Source organism: Diadema antillarum, unplaced genomic scaffold, assembly GCF_040938485.1.
Source record: "Diadema antillarum isolate AM-2024a unplaced genomic scaffold, OU_Dant_1.0 seq00000962_RagTag, whole genome shotgun sequence".
NCBI lineage: Eukaryota > Metazoa > Echinodermata > Echinoidea > Diadematoida > Diadematidae > Diadema > Diadema antillarum.
Window position 1 is genome coordinate 968,277 of NW_027271809.1, and position 27,998 is coordinate 996,274.

Below are 27,998 nucleotides of genomic sequence, written 5' to 3' on the forward strand. Positions count from 1 at the left end.
TAAAGACTTCTACTGATGTGATGTTGCCATGTGACTTGTATTCCACCCAAACCATCATTCAGGATATAGTCATGACTTTCACAGAGCTTTGCCTCGGAGGAACCTTCCACTTATACGCAAGGTTGACTATGACATTTAGTCTCTCTTGTCCAATTCCTTTTCTAAGTACATTGTAGTCTTCCCATGCCTGCATCCACATGTTGTAGGCCACCTGATTCCACATGTTGTAGGCTACCTGACAAACATTTATCAGTAATTGCACTTGCACATGTTGTATGTAAGACAACAATAGAGGTCGCTATTTGTTCTTGCTGAGAGTTCGCTGCTTCTCCGCGTGCTCCACGATCTTCTCCTCCACGTGCAGCCCCTTTCGGCGGCGCACGCCGTTCATGTACTTCCTGGCCTGGTTCTCGTAGTCAGCCTTCTCTCCAAAGTGTAGGAGCTCCTCCTCGGTGGACGGCTCCCAGTAGGGGTCGCTTGGGACCACCTGGTAGCAGTCAGGGGGATAAAAGGACAAGATGACAACACATTTATTACCGTGATATGTAACAAGCACCACATCTATCTGTATCCTCACTCCTATTACAGGTGGACTAGGCACATAGAAAAGGCTCCCACCTACACAGCAACTAGAGAACTTCAGAATGTTTGAATATTCACGCAGCTGGATCTTCAGCAATGTTTCAAGTTTGGTGCATAATCTCACTACCTGGAATATCTAAGATAAATACGAAAGCTGCAACAGGCATAACTGGTAAGGGCAACACTTGGTTTGATATGTTTAAATAACCCTGTAAGATGGGAAATGTAAATGTGGATACACAGAGATATCTTATAAGAGATTATCCCGGCATTCCAGTATAAAGTGTTTTTGTTTTTTTTTTTTTTGGGGGGGGGGGATCCAGATGTATCGTGTTACAAGAATGGACAACTTTGATAATACTTCCCAGGAGCTGAGGAATGGCAAAATATGCAAACAGTGCATTGATTTTTGTAAAAAGCTATTTTACCTCCCAATGGCTGAAGAATAGCTGGGGACTGGCCAAACCACTGGTCCGCTTCCTGATCTCCTCGGCGAATCCGAAGCTCTCTGCCACCGGCAGCACAGCCGTGATCTCGAAGACGTCCGACCCTTCCCTCATTTCCTCGCGGAGGATGCGGCCGTTGCGCTTGGAGACCACTCCATACATGCGCCCTGCCAAGAGTTGAACCATGAATTGCAATGTCAGCGCACCATGTAGAAATGGGTTCACATTTATATCTCTATGCAACAGGGGCAAACCTTTATCTTACAGCACATTTGATTGCATTTATGAAAACCAACAATATCCCCAGACGATCCACCAATGCATGAGCATGCACTGATCTGTGGTTCCTTTCTTTCTTACATGTAGGCACAGATCACAGTATGAAGCAATATTCACATGAATCAAAGAAAAGGCATTTTATGGACATCATCTGATTGCATACCCATGCTGAATAACAATATCGGATGAATCAAAGATAAAACTAAAAAGAGAAACAGATTAAGGACACCATTATGCTGCATAATGATACAACATTTTGCTTAACCCTTCTCGATCAAAATTGCAGCATTAAATGTGTCACAGAAAGGACCACTCAGAATATAAGAACAGTCTGTGAGTGAGACCAATCGAATCATATGACATCTCTTCTATGTAACAATGTGAAATGTACCTTGTAATGGCATATTAACGAAAAGTCTAAACAGATCTCCTTTCAATGGCTAATTGTAGTGGCTTCTGTGGTCGTATACAGGGGTAACATCATTGAGAAGTACTGTACAAGTGGAAATCTTTGTGCTCGAGTATTTTCTCCTTTGGCCAGGTACAGATGAGTTTTGTGTTATTAATTATGCAGAAACAAAACATGAAATAGTGGCTCATATAACAAGCAAAAATATTTGCTTGCTTTTATTATTGCCCTAGTTTCGCATCACATGAAATGCATCGAAATTTCCACACCGCAAAAATTTCCACTTTTACAGTAGTTCTGCTTACCAAGAACCTCAGCAGTGGCTTGGATATCACACTTGTACATGGCAGCCATGAGCCTCTGCGGCTGGGTCTGGAAGGCAATACGGCAGCCCTCCTTTGCTGTGGAGATGACCTGACCTGAAAGGGGGCCATACACCCAGGAACTGGTCTGCTGCTGATCCTGGATCCCCGGGCTCAGGGGGATGGGGCAGCCGAAGGGCGGGGAACCGATGGGCGGAGACCCAATAAGTGGTGACCCGACGGTTGCTGAGCAGAGGGCGAGGCTTGTAAGAGGAGATGCAGGCTGCCTCTCCGAAATCTCAATTCCACGAGACTCAATCCTCTCATCACTTCTGGATAGACTTGTATCATCTCCGCCTACCAAGGAGTTGTTCTGAATGTCACAAGAATTTCTGTCATTATTGGATTGTGTGCTATCTTTAGAGCCACCCATTTTGGAGTCTGTGTTTCCTGCACCCCGTAATTCTGAGGTCCTATCACCCACTGAATTGACATTGCTTTCTGCATTTCTAGTTCTCTTAGGAGCTTTGGTTTCCGACCACCCACTCCTGGCTATACTTGGGTCCATTTCCCACTTTTCAATCACGAAGCACACGCCCATCATCGGTTCCTCAGAGATTGGACCTGCCAGGGTGGCCAGTTGGAAGCCACTCACGATGCTGTTGTCAAACTCGCGGAGGGTGCAGTCCTCTGGAACGTTGCCTTCATCCAGGCAGCTCCACATGGACATTCGGCAGTAGTCCTCCGTCTTGTTCACCAGGATGTTGGGACCGCATCTGCGAGGACCAAACGCCCATATCCTCTCCAGGCAACCCTTCCACTTCTTCCCCGCCTCCTGGAAGGCAGCTTCCAGCTTTGACTTCAGCTCCTGCAGACTTGACACAGTCGTCTCGGCGAGGGACGTATCCTTGGTCTGGTCGCCCTGCTTCCTGGAGAGAGTGGATGCCACGTGGTGATCCAGAATCCGGAGGAGTTCAGGGTTCTCCTCCAGAATGGCCGTCACCGCCTCCGGCAGAGGCACTGCCCTGATGTGGAAGAGACACGCCTTGTCTGCCGTCTTAATCTCCAGGAGACCGTTCTTGAAGATTTGGAAGCCCTCGTCGTCGATGTCCAGTGAGGATATTTTCCGATGAATCTGGTTGACATCGTCGATGACCTCATTGACCATGTCCACTTTGGGACGGGGAATGATGGTCTCTCGAAACGGAATGATGGGAGGAGATACCGTTATCTCGATCTTGGCAAACCTTTGAGGAGAAGCAAAATAAAGTTTTTAATCTTTATTTACCTATTTTATAGGTTTTCTAACTTTTACATTTGTAACACACATCTACAGATGAAGCAGTAGTACAAAGGATTTTAAAATCTCATGTATACATAACGAACTTTCCATCATAATCAAAGTTGCAGAATGCACTTAAATGAGTCTGGAGTATGACATATTTACATTTGAAATCAAAAGAATATGCAAAGGAACCTACATGGAGTCATGGAATAGGATGAATAAACTCTATGAACCACCTACAAAGAAATGGGTGGAAACAGCAAACTCATTCACAAGTAGACGTAGAGTAAACAACCCTGTTTGCAGCAGGGTGACTTTTTCTGGCAGAGGCACTTTCATTCATCGATAAAAAAGCTAATGAACTTCATGTGTGCCTAGTCCCACTTTAGAACACAAGCAGGAGTTACTCGCAAGTGTTATGGGAAGTGACACCTGATTTGGTCTTTTCATCAATGAATGAAACGGCCCCTGCCACAAATAGGCACCCTGTACAAGGCCTGCCGCAAACAGGGTTGTTTACTCTATGTCATTTATTTTGTAGTATATGATGGAGTACATTAAAAAGAACAATTTTGGAGAGGAAAAAAAAAAGATAAAGGTTTATGATCAAAAGTTCATGGACAAGCACAATTATCTGTCTCAATTCTAGTAGTTATCATTGATCTGAATATTTTGATTGAGCTGTATTTTGATTAGGCTTGGATTCCATCTACCATATTGTATTTTGTTACAGTATACACACATTCAAGTTGTGAGAGACTGGCGAGTACCCACCTCTTTCTCAAGTCATCCAGACATCGTTCTAGATGGACCTCTCCAGCTGCGACGATAACATGTTCACCAGTCTCCTGTAGGAAGACTTCTACACAGGGATCTGCTTGGTTCAACAGCTTCATGCCTTGAATCAGGGCCTGCATGTCAGCTACAAAACATAAACACACAGAAAGGAAAAATATAATTATTCACTACATATGCTACAGGGAGGGTGATAAAAAAAATACAATTTCCACTTTCAACAATCTAGATATATCAGCACCTAGATAAACTCTTCACTCCTCCAAGCTGTTGACCTCAAACATGAACAGAAATTGGATTTGCATCTTTCCCATCTGGAATGCCTGAATAACAGTCAAAATGGCAAATCGAGTCACTAACATGGCATTTTTGCCACATTTTGATGGATCAAAAAGATTTCATTTATCACCTCACGAAACAGATAAAATCATCAATCTATCATGTACAGAATACAAAAATGGAACATAAAAACAAGTCATCTACATTTTTGCACTGTTTCAAAGTTCTAGAAATGAGGGAAGGCCTATGAAAAGATACAGAGAGACATTTGAAAATAGACAAAAAATGACAAAGGGAAAATAGTGCATCAAAATCTGTATCTTCGAATCCCCAAGGTATATTGCTCATAATCAAATTGAACATTTCTAACAGCTTGTAGTTTAATTGATCAGCAAACATGCTACAGTACCATGGAAACACACATAATGTAACTGAAATCAATTCATAGCATACTTGATTGGGGGTAATAATTGTTTGTGTGATGAAGAAATATCAGACCAAGATATTCAGCTTTCAAGTCTTTTTCCTTATAGGGATAATTTCTTCTGTTCAATTTTCTTGTGTAAAACATATTTGATGTCTTCTGTATTAAAAACCAATCACAAAATGCCAAGGAGATTGCTCTAGGGGTTTTGTACAGTTGTGTACCTAGTTTAAATTCCCACCTCCAAACAGCAGTTCTCACAGTCTCGTCACTTACCTAAATGCCTCGGTTCCACAGCCACCCTGACAATAGGAGGGGCTGCAAAGGTCATGTCTGTGAAGGCTGGGCAGGCAATGGTGCTGGAAATGGTGGCTGACTTCAGTACAATATCTTCAAGTCCTCCAATGCCTTTTCGTGTAAAAGAATAATGATAAATTTGATAATAATACCGAAAATGACAATGATGACGACGATGATGATACTGCCACTACTATTTCTATTACTACAATGATGACGATGACCAATACTACTACTACTAGTCCTAATGATCATAATCATCATCATCATTACAAATTAATGAAAGTAGTTCATTGTCTAATTCCTACAAGAGACATACTTTGTAAAATAAAGTAATTTTCACTTGTAAAGTATTATGTATGTAGGTGGTATGGATCAGAGCTTTGTTCCACAAAGCACTTCATTGCACATGCAACATACTTTACTCACTGGCAGTAATGATGGCCTTCGCTAGGCAACATCTTATCAGTAGTGAGCACCATTTGTTGCTGTAGTAACAACAAATTTCATATTTCAACACATGCATATCTCTTCATGTAATCCTAACTGAATATAAATCTTGCTGTCAAATGATAATTAATAGATGATAATTAGCGAAAAATATACTAAATTTAACTAAATGTATTCCTGTAAGTCGCTACAAAGTATAGTTTATAGACCGGCGTAAAAACTTAACGAACAAATTTATGGAGAAACAAAAAGACAGTTAGACAAACAGACACAGACACAGACACACACAGATGCCCACCTAGAATACTTCCTGCTGGGATTTCCTCCAAAAGTTCCAGCTCTCTGCCCATCAAGAGGAAGAGACTGTCGACAGTGAACTCTGCAATGTGCTTACGGCACTCTGAGTTTTCCGGAAGCTGACCCCCATTCTCTGACATCTGGTAGTGCCAAAATGAGAGAAATTCAGTTATGATTTGGGGACAATGATGAGGGACAACAGTAATGTTTCAGCCCAAATATGTCCCTTTTATCAGTGGGTTGTAGTTCCCATTAAAGGGATGGTACAGTATTGGTTGAGGTGAGGATTCAGCTTTTTAACTTTTTGCAAGATACTTAGACAACCACTTTATGAAATGTTATAGAGCATTCAACTGTAGGATAATTCAAAGTTTATTTGATGACAATCGGTTTTGAAATGGCTGAGATATCCAAAAATGAATTAAAACAAAGCGATCCTAATGAAAGGTGGGTCAAACCTTTCATTAAGATTGCTTTGTTTTGGATATTTCAATCTTTTCAAAGCCAAACTTCATCAAATGAACTTTGAATTCCTCATAGAATTATATGCTCTTTCATATTTCAGAAGAGGTTTCTCATTATCTAAAAAAAAAAATCCTCATCACGATTGTTCGAAACTCAAAGCCCCATCTCGACCAAAACTGTACCCAAAGCCCCATCTCAACCGAAATCTTTTTGACTGTGGCTTTGTCACAGTCAAAAAGATGAAGCAAAATGCCTCGCTGGATTGAATTTCATCACATCCAACTTCCTCATACTGTAATTCATTTCGAACAAAATCCCAAGGATGGCATGAACATGTAGTAATGCAATCGCTCGATGTGTAAGAGCATTGGAATGCCAACTTCAACAGCAAACCTCCCTTTGCAACAACAACAACAACATAGAGGGATACAACCAAATATGCAACGGACACATACCTCAGTCAGAGCCTTCTGGGGATCATGCCTGGGCCCTAGAACATACAGCTTCTGTCCCTTACGGATTGTCCCACTGAAGACCCGGGCAAATGCCAGGAATGTCTCCTCGGACTCGCTGGCCGGTGACTTGGTGTCTGATCCCGAGTCTCTGCCGAGGATCACTGTGTCCTCTGCTGATTCAGGTGTATCTTCTTCAACAAAAACGACAGAGAAATCATTGTGACTATATATTTTACCACATTATGCACATTTTCCAATGACTTTAAGCACTTACTCCAAAATTTATGAAAAGTGATGCTGATATACCTTATAATATATCTGTGAAGGTTACAATACATGAAGCACAAAGAGCTTTAAATGCAGAACTTCTCAGTTATGCTTGACAAGGCAAACAATGCTTTCATTTCCAGTAAAAAAAAAAAAAATCAAGTAAACAAATTAAAATGTGATACCAATTTTAGCTGACATGACTTCACACAAATTTCACAATACTGTATCAAGCTGACATAGTTTGAAGACATATGTTAATAGTGACCATCATCAAAACTCACTGAGCAAATTATGTTAACAGCTATGGAGTATCTCATCCAGATACTGAAAAAGACAATTGCTCATTATACCTTTCAACTCAAATCATGAGCAACTGAAATTGAGATTAAGACCAATCTCCTATATCCCTTTTACACATTTCTTTCCATCATTAAATCAGTTAACTGCAGTATCCTTTTTTCCGTATCCGGGCACTTACCCCCTGGGCAACTACCCTCCGGATAACTACCACACGGATAATTACCCCCCAGGTCTATTCCCCCTTAGGGCAACTACCCCCCGGACAATTACCCTCCTAGGGTAATCACCCTCCAGGGCCATAACCCCCTAGGACAACTACCACCCGGTCATCTACCCTCCTAGGGCAACTACCCCCAAGGGCAATTACCCCTAGGACATCTACCCCCTGGATATCTACCCCCTGGGTAACTACCCCTTGGATGACTACCCCCCGGATAACTACCCCCCAGATAACTACCACCCGGATAACTACCCCCTGGATAACTACCCCCCGGATAACTACCCCCTGGACAATTACCCCCCGGAGAACTACCCCCTGGGTAACTACCCCCCGGATAACTACCCCCAGGATAACTACGACCCGGATAACTACCCCCCGGATAACTACCCCCGGATAACTACCCCCAGGATAACTACCACCCGGATAATTACTCCCCGCATAACTACCCCCAGGATAACTACCACCCGGATTACTACCCCCCCCCCCCCATAACCATATCCCGAACCCCCCCCCCCCCCCCCCCCCCGCCCCCTCCTGATACTTACCTACTGGACAACCCTCCCTTCCCGCCCCCCGAAAGTTACCACCCGTTGTAATTTTTCCATAAGTTCATAACACCATATCAGAAGATGCACCTTTCTCTTACACTGTCATCATTTGTGACCCTGCACCTCAAAACAAACAAAAAGTCGCCAGATATGAATTTTTATAGTTAAGACCATATTCTAAAAGAGCAGACTTTAAGCTTTAAAATGATGTATAACTCAAATCAAATGGACTCTCCTAACCTATCTAAATATTGGAAAGAAAGCACAAACTCAGAAAAAGTGGGAACTGAGAAAAGAGGCTCTGAAGTACAGTGTCTATTCAAGCGCTTAATCTTTACCAAACCGTGCTGGCTGTGCAATGAATGGGACAAAAAACAGGAAGTAAACCACCAGATTTACAACAATGAAGGGATTATCAGATTAAACTGAAATTAAGCATGCCTCATTAACACATTCTGTCCATAATTAATGCCAATTTTCAAAGCAGTGTAGCACTATCCTTTCAAAAGTTTTTAGAGTTGAAAGTGAAGAGTGTGGACAAGGTTTTTCAGAAATGAAAAAGGGATTCTAAAGACACGCCTAATCACACTATTCTACCAAAAATGTTCGAGATAAACTGCTAAGAAAACACACTTTCCTGCCCGTTTAATGATACCAAATTTTAGAATAATGTAAAAGAAGACCCGCTCTTTCAGAAAATATGAAAAAGTCAAGTTCGGCTAGGTTGACCCATTTCACTTATTTTCAGTCCTCACGCAAAATCAGTGTGTGCGACTTTATGTTCGTTTTGAGGTGCACGGTCACATTTACTCTTTTGGCTTGTCATTTTCTACCGTTATAACACATTGACGATAAACATAAGAAAAGGAGAGTTGATTTCACTGCAATTCATATTCCGTTAACATTAGCGAGGGACCCTTCGATATAAAGCCATAATTTCTGATAGGATCCGGGCACGGTTTTATGAAAGTTATCAGTCCTGACAAGCTGTCAGTTCCACACAATTACCAATCGTTGGAGGTCGATCAAAGCAGGTCCATGGTAACAAGTCAGTGACTCGAGCTTATCAATCAAGTAGAACCCATGGTTTTATTGAAATTATTAGAGACTAACAAGATGTCATAACTGGCAACTTTTATCAAACGGTGCCCTAATCTGTCATAAGAGTAAAATTACAGCTTGTTTTACATACAAGTAGAATTGTGCTAGTTTTCAAATTAAATGTTCTCGACACTTTAAGAGGAAATCCAGTTCAAATATAAGTTAGTCTCATTAGAAAGAGTAGAATATTACGAGTTTAACGGCATTTTTTTTTTTTTTTACAAAACACCCCTAGTTGCTAACAAAGTCTTTTGTCCTGCACCCTCTTTCTGAATAGATCTATAGAGAGTTGTAGTTGACAGAATCCTTTTTACATTATAGGGCTGCTCTGTTTTATCCCGGCCATTTCAAGAGTATTTTTCTTTCACAAAAACTTGAATCCTTCTTGGAATAACATGCTCTTTAATATTTCGTAAGGGGTTTCTAATTATCTCACCCAAAAGATGTTTAAAACCTGAAGTTAGGTCTCAACCAAAATCAGATGATATGAATTTTTTTTTTTCAATTCAAATAGCAAACGTTGTTCGAAAATAACAATGAGAGACATACTTTTCTGGGGGAGAGTTATTGTAAGAGGGGTGATTGTTTGGAGCCTAATTTTAATAAGGAGTAATTGTCAAGGGAGGTAATGCTCTGCGGTGATCATACCAAGGAGGTGACAATCTCTTCCCACATCCTTGATATACTAGTTGTTAATGCCCAATAATGCAGTAGGGCAATTCTGAAATGAGCGTTAACGGTATAACAGTAAAATAGTTACAAAATTGATGAAACAATACAAAGAAAGCACATTAAAACAGAGACGAAGTACACAAATAAAGATACAGTGCACTCCCGTTACAACGAACACGGTTGTAACGAAATTTCGTCATAACGAAGCAAAACTTCTGGTCCCAAAATTATCGCCATTAAAGTCTATGTACAAAATTCGCTTATAACGAAGACGGTTATAACAAAATTTTCGTTATCACGAAGTCTTTTCTGAGCGCCACTGACAAAGAAAAACAAAAGAAATGTGCTCCATTATAACGAAATGCGGATCGCATTCGAAAATGCATAGCGGAACAAGCATTTTTAAAGCGTCTCTGCATGAGCGAACGCATCATTGAATGTTCACTCCCGTGTATCTCGCACAGTTTCCGAGGGGAACTTGCGTTATTGTAATACAATAATCTGAATTCAGATAAGGTTTGTTTCATTGTTCCGAAGTCCTTTAATACAAAACACACAGATTCTGATACAACTAAACGTCCGTTAGTTCGGAAATGAAAGAGGGTTTGTTATTAAGCACATTTTGGCGTTATTCCAAAGGTTCGTTAATTCGATAATAAAATATGGTCCTTATTCTTATTCTTATACGGTTCGTTAGTCCGAAAATGACAGGAATTCAAAACGTTCGTTAATCGGAACATTACAAAAAGTATCGTTAATCCATGGTGGAAAAAGGAGAGTACACTAACAAAGCTTAAGAATTGCAATTCTTATAATCGTCTTAAGATAAATAAATCTTCGAAATAACGAACCTTTCTCATTTTTTTTCATTAACAAAATTTCTTCGGAATAACGAACCTTATTTCATTTTCGGATGAAAAAGCCTTCGGAACAACGGACTTTCTGAATAGTGAACCTTTCTCTTTTTTTTGATTTATAAACCTTCAGAATGACGAACCTCATTTCATTTTCAGATCAACGAACCTTCGGAAAATGAACAATATATTATTTTGATCTAAATTATGAACTCTCGGAATAATGATTCTGCGGAAATGCGAACCTTCACATAAACAAACCATCGGAATCCCGGGGATGGCGAAACAACACAAACAACTTTATGCTCTTTTTAAAATGTAATATTTAAACGAAATTAAAAAGGTAATCTCCCATTTCACATAGCTTTCCAGCGTATGATGAGGATTCAACAAACAGAATTTTTATGCGTGGTTTCCTTCTTTTCGTTAAAACGAAGAAAAAAAACAACAACTGCCGGTCCTGAGCATTTCGTTTTAACGGGAGTGCACTGCACATGAACACACACTAGACAAATCCCTTGTAATGAGAGAAAGAGGAAAGGTGAGTTATGAATGACAGGAATAGACTACCTTCATGGTGGACAGAGAAAAGCGAGAGGGAAGAGGAAGATGATGGGTCAAAACCAGGGCACGTGAAGCATGAGATATAAGCGCCTCAAAATAAAGAAGTGTTACATGGAGTTGTGGTAAACGATAGACGATTGTGGTTAAAAAAATATTGCAAAAAGTTTAACTCATTCTGAAGTGTAACATTTCTTCAAAATGTCTTTAGTTCAATGGTAAAGGCATTCAAACTTAAAACTTTTTTTTATACTATACTATCAAGAGAAATCCAAAATTTCGGAACAGTAAAAGAAAATACAGATTTAGCGAAAATAGTTTGGGTCAAAGGCATTGACATTTACTGGATTACCGGGTAGGATATGAAGGGACAGCTTCGTTTTTTATGAACATAGAGTCAAAATACAGAGGGAGAAATTAAGCTTGTACATAAATCGTCCCAAATGCAAACGATACAAATCGTAAATCCTTAAGATGTTGTTTTCATAAGATGATGTATCAGTATGGCATCTTCGTGATTCCTGGCAAATAATACAAAGAACTTCGTTTCCTGTAGTAATGATATTCTTTTTATTAAAAGTAAGATTGGGGGTGGGGGTGAGGGCAATGACCCGGGAGGTAGTTACCCAGGGGGTAATTGGCGTGGTGCACTGTCCTGGGGGTAATTTTCCTCTTGATAGTTATAGGGGAGGGGGAGTTGTAGGCCTACTTATCCAGGGTAATCATCCATGGGAAGTTATCGGAGGGGGTAGTTATCGGGTGGAAGTTATCTGGGGTCTAGTTTTCGGAGGAGGGGGTAATTAACCTGGGGATAATTATCCTGGTGGTAATTATCTGAGGGGGGGGGGGGGTAGTTATCTGGGGGGTGATTATCCGGGGGGTAATTATCCGAGGGGTAATTATCCGGGGGGTAGTTATCCGGGGGGTAGTTATCCAGGGGGTAGTTCTCCGGGGGGTAGTTACCCAGGGGGTAGTTCTCCGGGGGGTAGTTACCCAGGGGGTAGTTCTCCGGGGGGTAGTTATCCAGGGGGTAGTTCTCCGGGGGGTAGTTCTCCGGGGGTAGTTATCCAGGGGGTAGTTCTCCGGGGGGGTAGTTACCCAGGGGGTAGTTTTCCGGGGGGTAGTTATCCAGGGGGTAGTTATCCGAGGGGGTAGTTATCCAGGGGTAGTTATCCGAGGGGTAGTTATCCGAGGGGTAGTTATCCAGGGGGTAGTTTTCCTAAGGGGGAATTGCCCTAGGGGGTGATTGCCCTAGGAGGGTAGTTGTCCGGGGGGTAGTTGTCCTAGGGGGTAATTACCCTGGAGGGTAATTGCCATTGGAGGGTAGTTGTCCAGGGGGTAGTTGCCCTAGGGGGGAATTGCCCTGGGGGGTAATTATCCGGGTGGTAGTTATCCGGAGGGTGGTTTTCCAGGGGGTAGTGTTCCTAGAACCCCTTTTTTCACCATCATACCATGATCGCTGAAATTACAAGTGAAATAGTTTGTGCATTGTTGCATACACCGAGAAACCTGGGACTTTATCACTCTCATACATACATAATTTTGACAGACTTTTGTGAATACTTTTGAAGTTACTGTGTATATGTGACCAACTACAACAAAAGGATCCGAAAGTCGAGGGAGGTTGATTTTCTGAAAATGACATGACATCATTCCCCAACTCATTTGCTTCATAGATAATACAACTCATAAAAGTACTCTGTTGTGGAGGTATTGATGATTTTATGAGAGCATGTTGAGTTGTCCAGGAAATCACTGTTTCGAGAGAACCGCCTTCAAAGCTTCTTTTGAACGCAATCGTGATCAAGGGGAGGTAAGACAGTTTTTACCTTTTGACAATAGAAGGTCCACTCATAGCAACCTCTGTGATGTTCATTCAAACTAAGCACCAGCGGTGTACGCACGACCAATCAGTAACTAGAATCCACATACTGACCAATAAGATCACTCCCTCAATGCTAAGGGCAGAGTCTATCTGTGGAGCAAAATCCATATCTCCAGACACATTTCTGTTCCGTTGATAAACGCTATTTTCTTGCCTTTCCTTGAATCATTTCGCTTCAACATTTCGGCAGATGATAGACGAAACATTAGGCCACAACATTATGCCAACAATAGAAATTTGATGGTCATGACTGATTCTGATGATCTGACTTCAAACTCGATTTTCTCGGCTCAGCCGGTGGTGGGACGCATATGGACAATGTTGCAATGTTATGCCTGCCACACTCATGATATGGATACATACAAATTGCACGTACTTGGAGTTGATGTGGAGCTGGTAACATTTCCCTTCTCTCCTCCTACTCCTCCTCCTTCCTCTGCAGCTGCTCTTCTCTCTGCATGTCTTCTCCTCGCCTCCTCCCTTCTACGTTGAATTTCTGCATCAGTAAGTGGCCTGTAATCAGAAACGATTTGACATCTTCAAGGTAAAAGCTTAGGAAAATCTATCAAACTGTGTGAAGTTGTCCACCAGTTTATACAGTTTGGTAAACCAGTACATCCTAACATTTTTGTTTTAATTATCAACCTAGCTTCATCATTCTGAGTTTTTTCAGCAAGTGGGTTATCCAAGCCAAGACCTTCCGCTAATTGGAGCTGCAGGTTATCTGATAAAATCAAAAAGGATTTTGAGTTGTTTCCAGTTTTACAGAATTTTGTTATCACCACACATTGCAACAACTTATTCAGTGTCTTCAAACATTTGACCTAGTTAATGAAAATTCTTTGCAAATGGAACTTCTGAAGCATGAACGAAAAACATTCTTATGTAGGTAACATTTTTATTTTTTTTTTAAGGGGGTGGGGGTCACAATGAACAGTATATACATGAAAACACTCTTGGTGCATCTATATGCTTGAGATGTGAGCACTGGGTAAAGGTGTTCAATCCATGCAGAAATGTGGAAGCCATTACCTTGGTCTGTTTTGAGGCAGCAACCGGTTCTCAACGGCCACCATCTTGGAAACATAGACGATCACAGGTGCCTCTGGATCAGAGTCAGATTTTTGAAATGCTGCATGTAACAAGGTAAAGAGAAAAAGATAATCATGGCTATTGCATCTGATCATTATGTACCTTCATACTAAGGTGAATCCTAACTGTAAAAAAACAAACAACAAACAAACAAACAAATGAAAAAACACCAAGACTTATTTTCCATCGTGTATCACAATAGAGGAAGCCAAATTAACACTGCAGAACACTATGGTCACTGCAGTTATTTAATGTCATTCTGGCCATTTGCAATTACATCAAGAGCTTGTTTCAAATCAATGCTAGAACTCTTCAGCAAACAACATCTTTCTTGTCTACAGCATTCCTTGTATAAAGGAACTTGAGAATATACTGTACAGCCACTGTGAGAGCGCATGGATAGGGGTGCTAAACAAACCTTCTTTCAGCCTCTGTGACTCGGGGTGGAGTGAGTCAAACCTCTGACCACTGCTACACATCAGCTTCTCAATCCGCTCCTCGCCGACACTGGTTGGGCTTGGGAGCTTCTCGCACACCATAGCTGGCAAAAGTGGTGGATAACTTCAGTCAAGTCAATAGATATCTCATTATCAAATGCTGGCCTAAAGACAGCTTACATTTGTAGTCATTTATGTGCCCCCCCCCCCCCCCATCCCTACTCTGTCCTGTGAGGTTCAAGAAAAGTAAATGGTTTGATGGTATCAGTTGTTACGTTTATGATTAGGACATTATCTCATGTACTGGGAGGCAATAGCACACATCAGTACACCATGATGGTCAAACTCTTGTACCCAGCTTTTTACTGACTGATCCTGATCTGTCAAAGTTGGCTACACACAACCCTTTATAAAGATATGGTAGTTCATATTGCAAGTTTCTCAGTGAGAGGTTGTCAGCATTGGGTGTAAGTCAATGTTCTAATGCACTGGCTTTTGGCAAGTGAACTCTACAAAGACTAGCACAAGTGTGCATTCTCATACTTTTTAACTGATAAGGTCCCAAAAAGTTATCTCACTCTTGATACAAATAGAAAGAAAATATTTAGGTTTGGCCGTTCAAGCACAGTGGCATAGAGTTGACATGAGACTGATATATAAATTTCAAAGAGATAAAGGCCAGTGGGTGGTATTCTCATACACTATGCAGATTTGCCCACAATCATCAATCTCTTGTGGGTTGCTGTATTTAACCCTTTGTGTGGTCTGAGTGCTGACTGATATAGAAAACTCTGTATACACTGCGCAAACTCCCTGGGACAAAAAGGGTTAAACAAACAATTGAGATTGATGTTTCTGCACTTTGTAAAAAGAAGATAACTTCAAGAGGATACAGAGGACAGCACTGGAGACAGGCAGCCACTGGTGGCAGATGGCCTGCAGGTGGATCTTGGGGTCGTTGTGTCGTAGGTCACGGCTGGCGACCTTTAACCCCAGTGACTTCACAATCTTCTCCATCTTCTCTTTGTCTCTGGATGAAATGGGGGGGGGGGGTGAGAAAATCAACTGAATGAACCACTGCAGTCTAGCACGTTAAAAAAAAATCATTCCATAATAATATATATTCATTCAGATTACTGGACTTAGTGATTCTGTTAGCCCTCCTACATTGAATCAAACTTCCTCCAAGAATGGCATCAGGGCTCTGTTGCATAACAGTTGAGATCAAACATGAGTCAGAAAATTGAACACAATTCTCTGAATACTCAATTCAAATTGGCCTAAGCCTGGCTTAATTTTGATTTTCTGACTCATGTTTGATTGGTTTATTTTATGCAAAAGGGCCCAGATCTCTAGACAAACAGGAGGTGAGCTTTGAATACATGTTGTGAACATCAAGTGATCAACAATAAGTGAAATACTTCTCTATGCTTTCAAATATGTGTGACATTAAAAAAAGAAATGAAAATTTTGCGACATTACATCACAATGTCTGTGAACTTGTGCCACTTCAGATGTCTGTCTTGCCCTCAAGCTAGAAATCTTTAAATAAAAACTGTTAAAAATGTGGATACTTAAATAAAAAGCATGTAATAATAATAATTAAAAAAAACCAACAACTCACTTTCTGACGAAAACTGTGTCGTACAGGGACCATATGTTCTCCAAAACAAACTGTACAAATAGAGGCTTCTTGGCCTTTGCCTGGAAAAAAAAAGGGGGAGGGGAATGCACCCATAAACAACAAAGAATAACTTCCATGCAGAACCAAGTTTCCAACTGGGAAAACTAGCAACTTTAGACTTCAGTTTATGGGAGTATTTTCATCTTTTCATTTTCCTGGTACTAACAATTATACAAAGACAAGAAAAAACCAAAGTGGTTTATAAACATAGGGAACTGTTACAACACGGTGGTTCACGAAGGATAAAATTCATCAAGATACTTGAGACTGAAAAGCACATAAACTTATTATCTTCTGTAGAAAATGCAATCACCAAGACATGGGTGCATATTGATATCCTTTTACTTTGCAGGCCATGAAGCCATTAAAACTTACAGCACCATAGTAACAAAGAAATGGATGAATAGGCAACAGTTGAGACTACGGTGGATACAGACTACATTATGCTGCATGGAAAAAACAGAAATTTAATATGGTGACATTGAGATGTTGACCAATATGCTGAAGCAGACAAATCATATTATTTTCTCCAATATTAATCATCCCTGTCTTAAGTTGTAATCATATTGACTTCACTAAAACTTTGTCCCATTTTTTTTTTAATGTTTTAAGTGCTCTTCTACAATGCATTATATTGCATATACACGTATATCAAATTTGACGAGACAGTGATTAAGAAATAGATATAACATTCTTTGGTTGTATGCTCCTTAACAGCGGCGCAAATTAAATCTCTTTAAATTCTCAGTTTGGAAATGATTTCATACTAAAGACTTAGCCATGATCTGCATTAAAAAACAAAAAACAAAAATGAAGATTAGAATATATATACAAGCATACCTGAGCTCCTTTCATGATCCTTTTTGATTTGGTATGGAGGTAGAAATCCCCCCATAGCGTCTTACGAAGAATGTCTGCCCTCACTCCTAACTTACTGGCATAGAGCTCAGCAAAGTGGTTGATGCTGTGGAACAAGAAATTAAATGTCATTCAAAATAAATCAGAGCACTGCCAACACATAAAGCTGAATTTGCACATGACTACAAGCAATGCATTCAATTCAATCACTGCTTTCCTCTACCATGTGCTCCACTCCTACATGATATTTCATCGATTCCAAACATCACATACAGTACTCACTTTTCCTTTCTGTCTGTTCAATTATTATTTATAATCACCTCTAAGCTTTTATCATCTTAAAGGGACTGTACAGTACTGGTTGAGGTGGACATTCCGCTTGTAACGTTTTGCAGGATATTTAGAAACCATTTTATGAAATGTTAAAGAGCATACAATTCTAAGGGGAATCAAAAGTTTATTTGATGAAAATCGATTTTGAAATGACTGAGATATCTAAAAACAAGGAAAAACAAAGAGATCCTAATAAAGTTGTGGTCTGTCAATTTCATCAGGATCGCTTTTTTGTTGTTGATATCTCAGCCAATTCAAGGCCAATTTTCATCAAATAAAAGTTATGCTCTTTCATATTTCATTTGCGCTTTCTCATTATCTCACCAAAAAATGTTACAAACCGGAATCCTCACCTCAACCAGTACTGTACAGTCCCTTTAAAGCATTATCCAATGACACATCAAATTGTGTATAAGATTGGATCACACCAGCTACACACTTTGTATCACATCACATCAAAACATGTGTTAAATCATTTGTCTGCATGCATGTTTTCTCAGCAAACACCATCAGCAAAATATACATCGAGTTGGGAGATGCTGGTGCATCGCATGTTTCCAAATAATTCTGTCTATATTAAAGGTACCTGAATCCCCATCCATCATAGGCACTCGCGAAGATGACGTTGTCCTGGTCTGGTGAGAAGTAGATGTGGGAGTCATCGGTGTCTTCCAGTCCATCACTCCAGTCATACACCTGTTCTCCTTCTCCTCCTCCTCCTCCTCCTCCTCCTTGAGCTTCTTTCTGTCCATCTTCACTTGTTGCGTTGTCATTGGTTTTCTGTGCATCAGATAACACACAAGACAGTAATTAGTGAGAGTGCATATGTTTGTAACTTGAGTGCTTGTGTCAGTGTTTGTCTCACCTTCTTGTTTGCATCTATCTGTGTTTACGTTTGTGTTAGTGTTCATTTTCGTGTTTGCATGGTGTCTGTGTTTGTGTATAACTACATCAAAGTTGTGCAAGTGTCTGTGCAAGTGATTGTGTATGTGTCTGCTTTTCCCTTGCATGACTTCCTCCACCAAGCTTTCAATCTCCAACAAGTTTTCAATCTTTCATGAAAACATTTCTAGCAGTTTCCCTCCTGCTATAGAGTTTCTTTCTTTGCACCAATTCCTCTCATCATTTGGACCTGTCCATTCCCTTCTTAAAACTTAATTACTTGTGAAGCACCTTCCCATTTTCAGAGATACTGTAAAACCTGTCTATAGCAGCCACCCAAGGGAGACGAAAAAAGTGGCTGTTATAGATAGGTGGCCGCTATAGACAGGTTATCCAACTTTGTGTGCATTGCCTATATGTACATGTATCATTGTTGTATACATCTATAAGTACTTACATGTACATGTATGTGTGTATGTATGCACACGTGTGTTTCATGCATTGAACAATGCCGGTGTTTATGAAATTGTTGCACAGTAGCATGTGTACAGTCGTGAAGAAAGCTTAACACTAGTGCAGTATTATGACTAATGAGTGGCGATCACTGAACGTTGCCCATGAATGACTGGCACGGCCACAATCCAGAAAAACACGCTGAATTACCGGGTCTGTGGCCGCTATAGACAGGTTAAAATCTACAGTGGGAAACAAAATTTGTGGCCGCTGGCCTCGTTAGACAGGTGGCCACTATATACACAGGGTCTTTAACGGGGCTTTTCTCTCGGGGGGATTTTTCAGTGGCCGCTATAGACAGGTGGCCGCTAAGGCAGATTTTACTGTATCAAAATGGTGACCTTAAACCAAACCAAGTGAAATGATATATTCTCCATCTTCCATGGCTGTGCTTCTCAACATTTTTTAACCTGAGACCCACTTGGGTTCCTCCAAATTATTTTGAGGCCAAGTTAAGCTGAATACAAATCTTATTTCATCTTATTTTTGGCTGACATCCCAGCCCACCAGTTGAAAAGCAATGTTCTATGGCACCTTTTTTTGATGCAACAGAAAATAATCTCTCTTACTACTGGAGCTAGAAAAGGAGAAATCTGTATCTGTGCTACTGCTGCTTTCTTTTTTTCTTTTTTTTTTCTTTCTCTCTTTTATCTACATTCAGACCATGGCTTCCATAAAAAAATTAGTTAAGATTCCCATCACCAAGAGACGATTCAATCCCTGTATTGATAAAAATCTACTTCTACAGAAGAGACAAAATTATACACAATGCCAAACAATGAGCAAATGCAGTAATTTGACTAGGCCTCGCTTCATTGGGTTGGCTAAAACTGTGGCAGTACTATACAAAGGAAGGAAATAAATACACTTACTGCAGAGGTTTTCTCGAGGACTTCAGTGGCATAGAGGTTTCCCACCACGGCATTGACCTGTTCCAAGACCTGCTGGAGGTGGAGGTGGGCCTCCATGGGTGTGTACTTCAACTCGGTGATGAGGCGGTCAATCTTGTTCAGCACCAGACAGGGTTTGATATGCTCCAGCCAGGCTTGACGCAAGACTACATGAGTCTGAAAGTGTGTGGTACAGAAAATTAAGCCATAGATGAAGCTTTAAGTGGACTTAATTTTCACATGTACAGTGCCACACATTTACAAGTAATCACAGTTATTGTCAATGGGAAATTTTCAATTTATATTAACACAAAAGACAAATTTTGAACTAACCCCATGTAAAACAAATTTTCAGTTTAAATTATTTCAGTCATCGACATACTTACGAATATTTGTTTGAATAAAGGGTTTCTATAACATAAATCAGTATGTACAAACATAAACATTACCAATACACCTTCAGAATTTTAAAGTGTAATAGAGCAGTCCCATAGACATATACGATTACAGGAGATAGTTTCCAGAAGCTCTGTCACTTCACATCCACACAATACACCCAACATATTCTTACCTGAGGAGAAACTCCTTCTACGACATCTACAACCACAAGAGCGCCCTCACAGAGTCTTACGGCTGTGGACACTTCGCTGGAGAAGTCTACATGGCCAGGGGAGTCGATGACGTTGACGAGATAGTCCTCACCTGAAAATTGTAACAGACAGAAATTAGTAATCTTTCTCATCATAAACTTCTACTACCAAGAGGCAACAGGGTGAGGACACAGACACAAGGTCAAATGCACAATTTAGTATGATTACAAAACTAGATATATCGCTACGGCTACTGATATGCCTCCGCCATAATGCATGGTTCTGGCCTATAGTACAATGTCTTGACAATGTGTGATGACAGTTTCACACAATTGGCAAAATATTAAAATGACAGGTTTGACACAAATGTGCTGAATGTTCACTTTCCTAGAACTAGGTTCAATTGGATGAATGATTAAAATGTCAGAGTGCAGGTATTTGGGGAACTGATGATTTTTACTTGACTTTTGACCCTTTTATGAGTTTATGCATTGAGTAATTTTCAAGGTATTGAGAAAAAGTATAATTTCAGTATCAAATGGGAAAATAGCATTATCTAAACCTGGCCTTTCACCTTTGACCTCACAGTTCCAAAGAGAATCACTGTTAGGTTGAACATGCATGAATATGTAAGTTTCATGATGATACCTCGAGTTACTTTCAAGATATGGAGGAAAAAGTGCAATTTAGCACTTTCACTTGACCTTTGACCTTTTGACCTTTGACCTTTTGGCAAGAAACTTCCCCAAAAATATACATTGGGTAATACATGCCCTACATCAAGTTTAAAAAAAAAAACCTTCAGGCATATTGCATTTTAAGGAAAGTAGTGATATTTTGAGGAGTTGACCTTGACCTTTGACCCCCTGACCTTTGACCCATGACCCCCAACTTCCCTAGATAATCACTGCCCATCGGTACAAGCATATATACTAAGTTCCATGAAGATACCTTGAACCATTTGCGAGATATGGAGAAAAACATGAAATTTCAATTTTTTTCACAAAATAACCTGTGACCTTTGACCTTTGACCCTGTGACCCTAAAATCCACACAAAGTATTATCCCCCAAGGATATACCCTCATACAAAGTTTGATGTAAAACCACCACACGGTTCTTGAGATATTGACAAAAACAAGAGACCCGCGGGTCTAGCGCTCACCTGAGTATCGCAAGTTCACCTTTCACGCAGTCACTAATCTAAATTATTTACAGCTCCACCAAAATTTGACCAGGCATTCTCAAGTAGAAGATGAAAATGTACAATAAAGGCCCAATTTTTTTAAGATTCCTTAATTTGGGGGGATTGGGGCCCCCTGGGGCCCTCTGGGTGGGGCATGGTGCCCATTTTGATAAATTGAGATCCTGACCCCCTAGGGATGCTACGTGCCAAGTTTGACAAAAATCCATCATGAGGTTTTCAGGAAGAAGATGAAAATGTACAATTCAGGCCCCCATTTGGACCCTTCCAACCATCCCCCCCCCCCCCCCCCCCACCCAAGAGGGGCACCCCTGGATCTCCTATGAACAAACTTGAAACTACAGTCATTAATGTACTCACTCATAGTATTATCTCAGCTCTATAACTTCTGATTCTAGAGAAGATTTATAAAGATTCCTTCATTTGGGAAGTTTGGGACCCCTGGGGGCCCCCTGGGTGGGGCATGGTGCCCATTTTAACAAATTGAGATCCTAACCCCCTAGGGATGCTACCTGCCAAGTTTGGTGAAAATGGGTCATGGGGTTCTCAAGACGACGATAAAAATGTACAATTTAGGCCCCATTAGGACCCCTCCTCACCCCCTCCCCTGGGTCCCAAGGGGGGCACCCCTGATTCTGCCATGAACAAACTTGAAACTACAGTCATCAATGTACTAACTCATAGTATTAACTAAGCACTATCACTTCTGGTTCTAGAGAAGAAGATTTTTGCAGAATCCTTAATTTTGGGGGGCTTGGGCCCCCTGAGGGCCCCCTGGGTGGGGCATGGTGCCCATTTTAACAAATTGAGTTCCTAACCCCCTAGGGATGCTACCTGCCAAGTTTGGTGAAAATGGGTCATGGGGTTCTCAAGAAGAAGATGAAAATGTACAATTTAGGCCCCATTAGAACCCTTCCCCACCCCCCTCCCCTGGGTCCCAAGGGGGGCACCCCTGATTCTGCCATGAACAAACTTGAAACTACAGTCATCAATGTACTAACTCATAGTATTAACTTAGCTCTATCACTTCTGGTTCTAGAGAAGAAGATTTTTACAGATTCCTTAATTTTGGGGGGTTTGGGCCCCCCTGGGGGCCCCCTGGGCGGGGCATGGTGCCCATTTTAACAAATTGAGTTCCTAACCCCCTAGGGATGCTACCTGCCAAGTTTGATGAAAATCGGTCTTGGGGTTTTCAAGAAGAAGATGAAAATGTAAAAAGTTTACGCACGACGCACGACGGACGACGGACGACGGACGACGGACGACGGACGACGCACGACGCACGACGCACGACGGACGCCGGACGAAGGGCGATCGCAATAGCTCACTTGAGCCTTTGGCTCAGGTGAGCTAACAAAACGGGACGGACGGACGGACGGACGGACGGACGACCCGAAAACATAATGCCTCCGGCCACTTCGTCGCGGAGGCATAAAAATTCCCATCCCTTCAAGATGACTTAATTTCATATCAGCAGCCAAATGTTCATGGTGACCCACATTATTGTGTCAATACACTGGCTCCATTTTAACAAACGCAATAAAATGAGGAATATGAATATTCGGAAGTCAGTTCACATCATTATAACATATTTCAAAATTTCAAGACAATACGCAAAATTCTTCACTATATTGCCAAAAGCTCTATCAAACATGCCTTGGAGTATTTGGGGAACGTCAGAAATTTGAGAAGAAAAGTACCAGGGAATGAGTGATTCTGTGTGTACGCATGTATAATGGTGGACAGAGGTTTCCAGTAGTATCCTGTCACAGCCAATTCTGTTAAATCACTGATATTGAGGATGGTAATCATGATGCCAAACAGCTCATCATGGTGATATGATCAGGTGATAACCCCATTTGGGATATTGTACATATTTAAGCTACTATGAAGTGTTGGACAGATAAGCCAGCCTCCCTAATTACTGCCTATACATTAGCAAATGGCAAAGTGAAACACTGAAAAATAAACACATCATGTCGTGAAGTCGCATGTAAATTCTCTTTGTTGGTAATGAATTGCTAGAAATTCATTGCTTGTTGACCATCACCCTCTTGTTTCACTGCTCACAAATATCTTATATTAGCCATAAAACCCTGCCCCCCCAAAAAAAAACAACAACCTCTTTTGAAGAAAAAAGAACATGTATCGTAGAATTACCCTCCCTGTGGCTGTAAAGGAGAGAGATGGCGCTAGACTTCATTGTGATGCCCCGCAGCTGTTCATCCTCCCTGCTGTCCATGTAGCGGAGTTTGCCCGCCATTCGGGAGGAGATGATGCCATTGCTGGAGACAAGTGCATCAGCCAGTGTAGTCTTGCCTGGATGGAGGGTGAACAATGACAGAGATGAAAAAGACTCTCTTCTATTTAAAATCTTGCTGGTTATCTCTGACCTATGAGAAGGCCCAAATTGGTATTGACATGTTATAGTCATAATGTCGTGTTGAATCAGTCGTTACTGCATGAGCCCCAAGCAAAGCTATATGACAGGGGTGGCCCTAAAAGGTTCCCAACAATCCCTCATATCCCTTGAGCATATCACACTTACAAGTGATATTATTGTTATCACATCTAGTGAATTGCAGTCATGGTTGATTGTCTGTCATTGATTTATAAGTGAACACCATTCCATTCGCAAAGTTTCAGTTGACATTCAGAACTATGAAATGAGAACTGTAACAGAGTATTGTTCAGTTACTGTAGAGTTGTTGAGATCCCTGATAAAGTCTGCACGTCCTATTGGCTTCAATCTTGATCACTGTTATCCCCCTATCTTGAAATAACAAGTAATAAATAAAGTATACTTTTTTGGATAAATGTTCTGACAAGTAGCATACTAGAATTTTCACTCTGTGCAAACAAGGAATAAATTGCTGACGTCAAAACTTTACATTTAAAGAAGCATTGTTAAATATTGTCTGAGAAAACATAGACATAGCTGCATATACTTCAGAGGTAGAAAATGCTCTCCGGTTGTCTTTCAAGAAAAGATGAAAACTTTGCTTGGATTTTGTGAGGTTGCACATACACTATTTGATATATATATACATATTTTTTGAATCAATGTATGTACAGACATCATAGAACATTTGTGAAAATGAAACTTCTACAGGAATACAAGCTATAAAGACTGTAATTCAAATAAGAAATTTCTGACCATACATATTTGCAAAAAATGCTTTCTTACCATGGTCAACATGAGCCAATATGCAGATGTTCCTGATTCTATCTGCATTCTTCTGCAATTCAGCCAACTTTTGAACAGGAACAGTTCTCATGGTTGGTGTATTCCTTCAGCAGCCAGTGAGTGGTGTGTGTATATTATAGGGAAGGTCCGGACCTCATAAGGAACCTGGGTCATATGGTCAGAGACAAAGCACATGACGAATCTCATTTCACTAACTATAAGATGCATTCTTCTGCAAGTTTATCTACAGATGTAGTATCAAGTTTACTTGATACTAGATAGGATCACAGTGTCAATGAATTCACATACTACATAAAGCTAGGTATCACTGACAATCAGCGGACATAATATCCTCTGCGATAGGTTAATTATTGATCCACTGCTTGAGATAATAATGCAGCGTCCATTCATTTAAAATCATGAATGAAGGACGAAAGTTTACCACTGGTTGCATTCCGTGCGTTGTGTGCCAATGCACAGCACCCTACTGTTTGTCTCTTCTCAATCTAGCCCGACCAGATGCTGTGCGAAGCACAGCGTCAGACAGACCGGGCCTCGCCATCAAAGTGGGGAACCACAACACAACTACAAAACTTACAACAATTTATACATTACTTACAGACATTTGTACGTTACTCACGTAAAGTGCATGCTTATATCATTGAAGGTACATAAGCCCATCATAGAAAGCCCTCACGATAAGTCCATTTAACAAAAAAATGGCACTTTCTAGCACAATCCCCGACCATCGGGGTTCATCGTTGCAGAATTCAAAATGGCGTGTTGACCACTCAGCAAATGCAAATTATGTATGCGTGGCGGGAAGTGCAGCGATCTACTGCGTGCGTGCGCTCTTTGGTAGCAGCACGGTCGACAGCGTGAACTTTAAAAGTGCATTCAGATCGCGAGAACTCCCGATCATCAGATGTACCGTTCGCACATGCTGCATTAGACAGAAAGATCCGTCTGTCCGGAGGAGTCGTTTATTTTTTTTACGTTATCGCTCTCCTCCGTAGACAGACGGAAGTTGATAGTACACATCGCTGTGTGGATGGTCTTAACCACTGTCTCTATGGAAAATTGGGTGAGGTACCTCACCCTTCTCGATTGCGTCTAATTCACGGCCCTAGGTCGGCAAATTTAAGCTTGTATATCAAAATCAACATTTCAAAAATGCACTACACTCACCAGATTAATGAATAATCCAACATTTTGGTAGAATTTTCAACGTAAAACACCCATCAACCAGCCCGTTGCGTCGTCACGTTCAAACTGCAGAAACATATGAATCCCTTAGCCAATCGCATGCGAGGTAGTTTCTACGTGTTTTTTTAATTAAAACATGTACCTCTCATGTGATTGGCTAACAGATTCAAAATGGCGACTTACTGCTAGCGAACGGCGATGTTGCGATATGGATAAAATTTCTGCGTTATAACCTAGTTACTGTGAGTATTTCGATTGCACAATGTGAGAAATTTACCCCAAATATTGCTGCATAATGTGTCATGTCCTGTCAAACTTGTTTGAATGTAAAAAAGCTGTCTGAAATTTGGTTTATCGTAACGTTTGATCTGTGCGCGACCGCTGGCAGCGCATCCACACAGGAGCCAGGATCATTGACTTCGGTCTGTATAAGGAGGGATCCGTGAAGCCAGATGCAGTCTCCGCGGAACATTTCCCCGATGACCAGATACAGACCGATCTTTCAGTCAAATGCTGCATATACTCTTCATTTTCGGTAAGTTGTGAAATGTGTAGGCCTACCTGGTATGTCAATATTGATAGCATAGATATGACAGTCTCATTAATGAAGATCTACATTACTCATTAGATGATCGATGAGTTACGTTTGAGCGCTTGAGGTGACAAAAAATGATCTCAAGTATCAAAACTCAAAGCCATCGCAAAGCCATCGCTGAGCTCTCTTTGTGTTGTGGGTCGTGCCGGTACAGCCCTGTCACTATTTTACAGCGACTGGGCTGTGTATAGACTAGTTATTCTCAATCACGCTTGCGCCTCAGTCATACATAGCACAGAGCAGGGAAGGGCGTTAACTGCGACCAGCCCCAACGTGCAGCGTTGGGGCTACGCCGTTTTCGCATTCAGATCGAGGAGTTGTACAAAACGGTGCCATTTCAGCGCTATATTTCCTTAATTTTTCAACAAAAACTACTAGGAATACTTACATGGGTCGATTAATCCTAAATGATTAATTTCGGTGACTGTTTGATGCATTTCATTGCTTATGATGCAGAAAATGTTGTCTTAAAGGCGAATATCTTCAGCTCACCGATGCTCACTAAAACTCACAATCACTTGCACATGCGCACAGCATGCATGCAGTGCAGTGCATTGACAGCTGTATTGCTGGCTACATGATGCATATTCATTTCACCTTATAAGCACCGTGCGATGGTGCATCATTCATATCCTTGAGTGTCCGTAACGTTGACATCATTGTTTACGCATGCGTAGATATGTACTAATGGATATAGCAGCAAGTCTCTCCACTGTTGCACTAGGGCAGGCCGCTTATTACTCCTAAAAAATGTGGAAATTTTGCAGAACCTAGATAAATGGGTGAGAAGAACCAAGTCGAAAAGGTAACGTATATTTCATTTTCTATTGTCACAGTGTTTATGATAGAAATTTAGTCGTGCTTTATTTGTGAAGTCGCCGTGAATGTGGCAATGGAGTTATTCGTAATTTTTGCTCCCGCTCAGCTGCGCAGCTGCGAGGTAGCCGCCAGGACCGCGCCTTGCGGCGCGGTCTCTGGGGCTAGGAAGGGCGTTAGAATTAGAGCAACCGTAAAGTGCACAATTGCCTTATAGTGTAGTCCATAGTGTCTATATCGGTTATTGTGTATTTTAAAAGTGAACCATAGACGTCTAGTAAATTTTATAACCTACAATAACTACATGCATATGCATCCAACATTATGTTACATTTCTGGGACTATCATGATTTAAATGTCAGTGTAGACAGCTGGTGATTAGCTGCACACTAACGTTAGTCAGTGCAAGCGGTTCGGTTCGTAGTAGCTGCCAGAGAAATATGACATTGAATATGAAATGCCTCAAGTTAACCTGACATTACTATCAAATCGGCGTAAACTTACGTTTCCCAGAACAAACACCTTGGCTTCTTGACA

At 41.0% G+C, this 27,998-nt stretch overlaps 1 protein-coding gene across 1 annotated transcript; it reads right to left on the reverse strand.

Moving 5' to 3' along the window:
* Nucleotides 1–188: 188 nt before the first annotated feature.
* Nucleotides 189–27,989, reverse strand: LOC139741930 (elongation factor-like GTPase 1). Its single transcript, XM_071652501.1, has 19 exons — nucleotides 27,966–27,989; nucleotides 24,845–25,009; nucleotides 23,818–23,976; nucleotides 20,437–20,567; nucleotides 19,848–20,042; nucleotides 18,167–18,360; nucleotides 17,230–17,353; nucleotides 16,330–16,409; nucleotides 15,599–15,735; nucleotides 14,687–14,809; nucleotides 14,209–14,308; nucleotides 13,549–13,689; nucleotides 6,766–6,913; nucleotides 5,847–5,985; nucleotides 5,078–5,209; nucleotides 4,078–4,225; nucleotides 2,022–3,265; nucleotides 1,011–1,195; nucleotides 189–487 (listed from the first exon to the last, which is right to left on the reverse strand). The coding sequence occupies exons 2-19, from the start codon at nucleotides 24,933–24,935 to the stop codon at nucleotides 299–301; spliced, it is 3,660 nt and encodes a 1,219-aa protein (XP_071508602.1). The 5' UTR covers nucleotides 24,936–25,009; nucleotides 27,966–27,989; the 3' UTR covers nucleotides 189–298.
* Between the last annotated feature and the right edge of the window lie 9 nt (nucleotides 27,990–27,998).

Excerpts from the sequence above, each read along its gene's own strand:
- LOC139741930 (XM_071652501.1), bottom strand. The coding sequence starts at position 24,935 with ATGAGAACTGTTCCTGTTCAAAAGTTGGCTGAATTGCAGAAGAATGCA. Across the intron at positions 13,690-14,208 it reads CTGCCTCAAAACAGACCAAG|GCCACTTACTGATGCAGAAA; the intron begins GTAATGGCTTCC and ends TTCTGATTACAG. Across the intron at positions 488-1,010 it reads TATTCTTCAGCCATTGGGAG|GTGGTCCCAAGCGACCCCTA; the intron begins GTAAAATAGCTT and ends GACTGCTACCAG.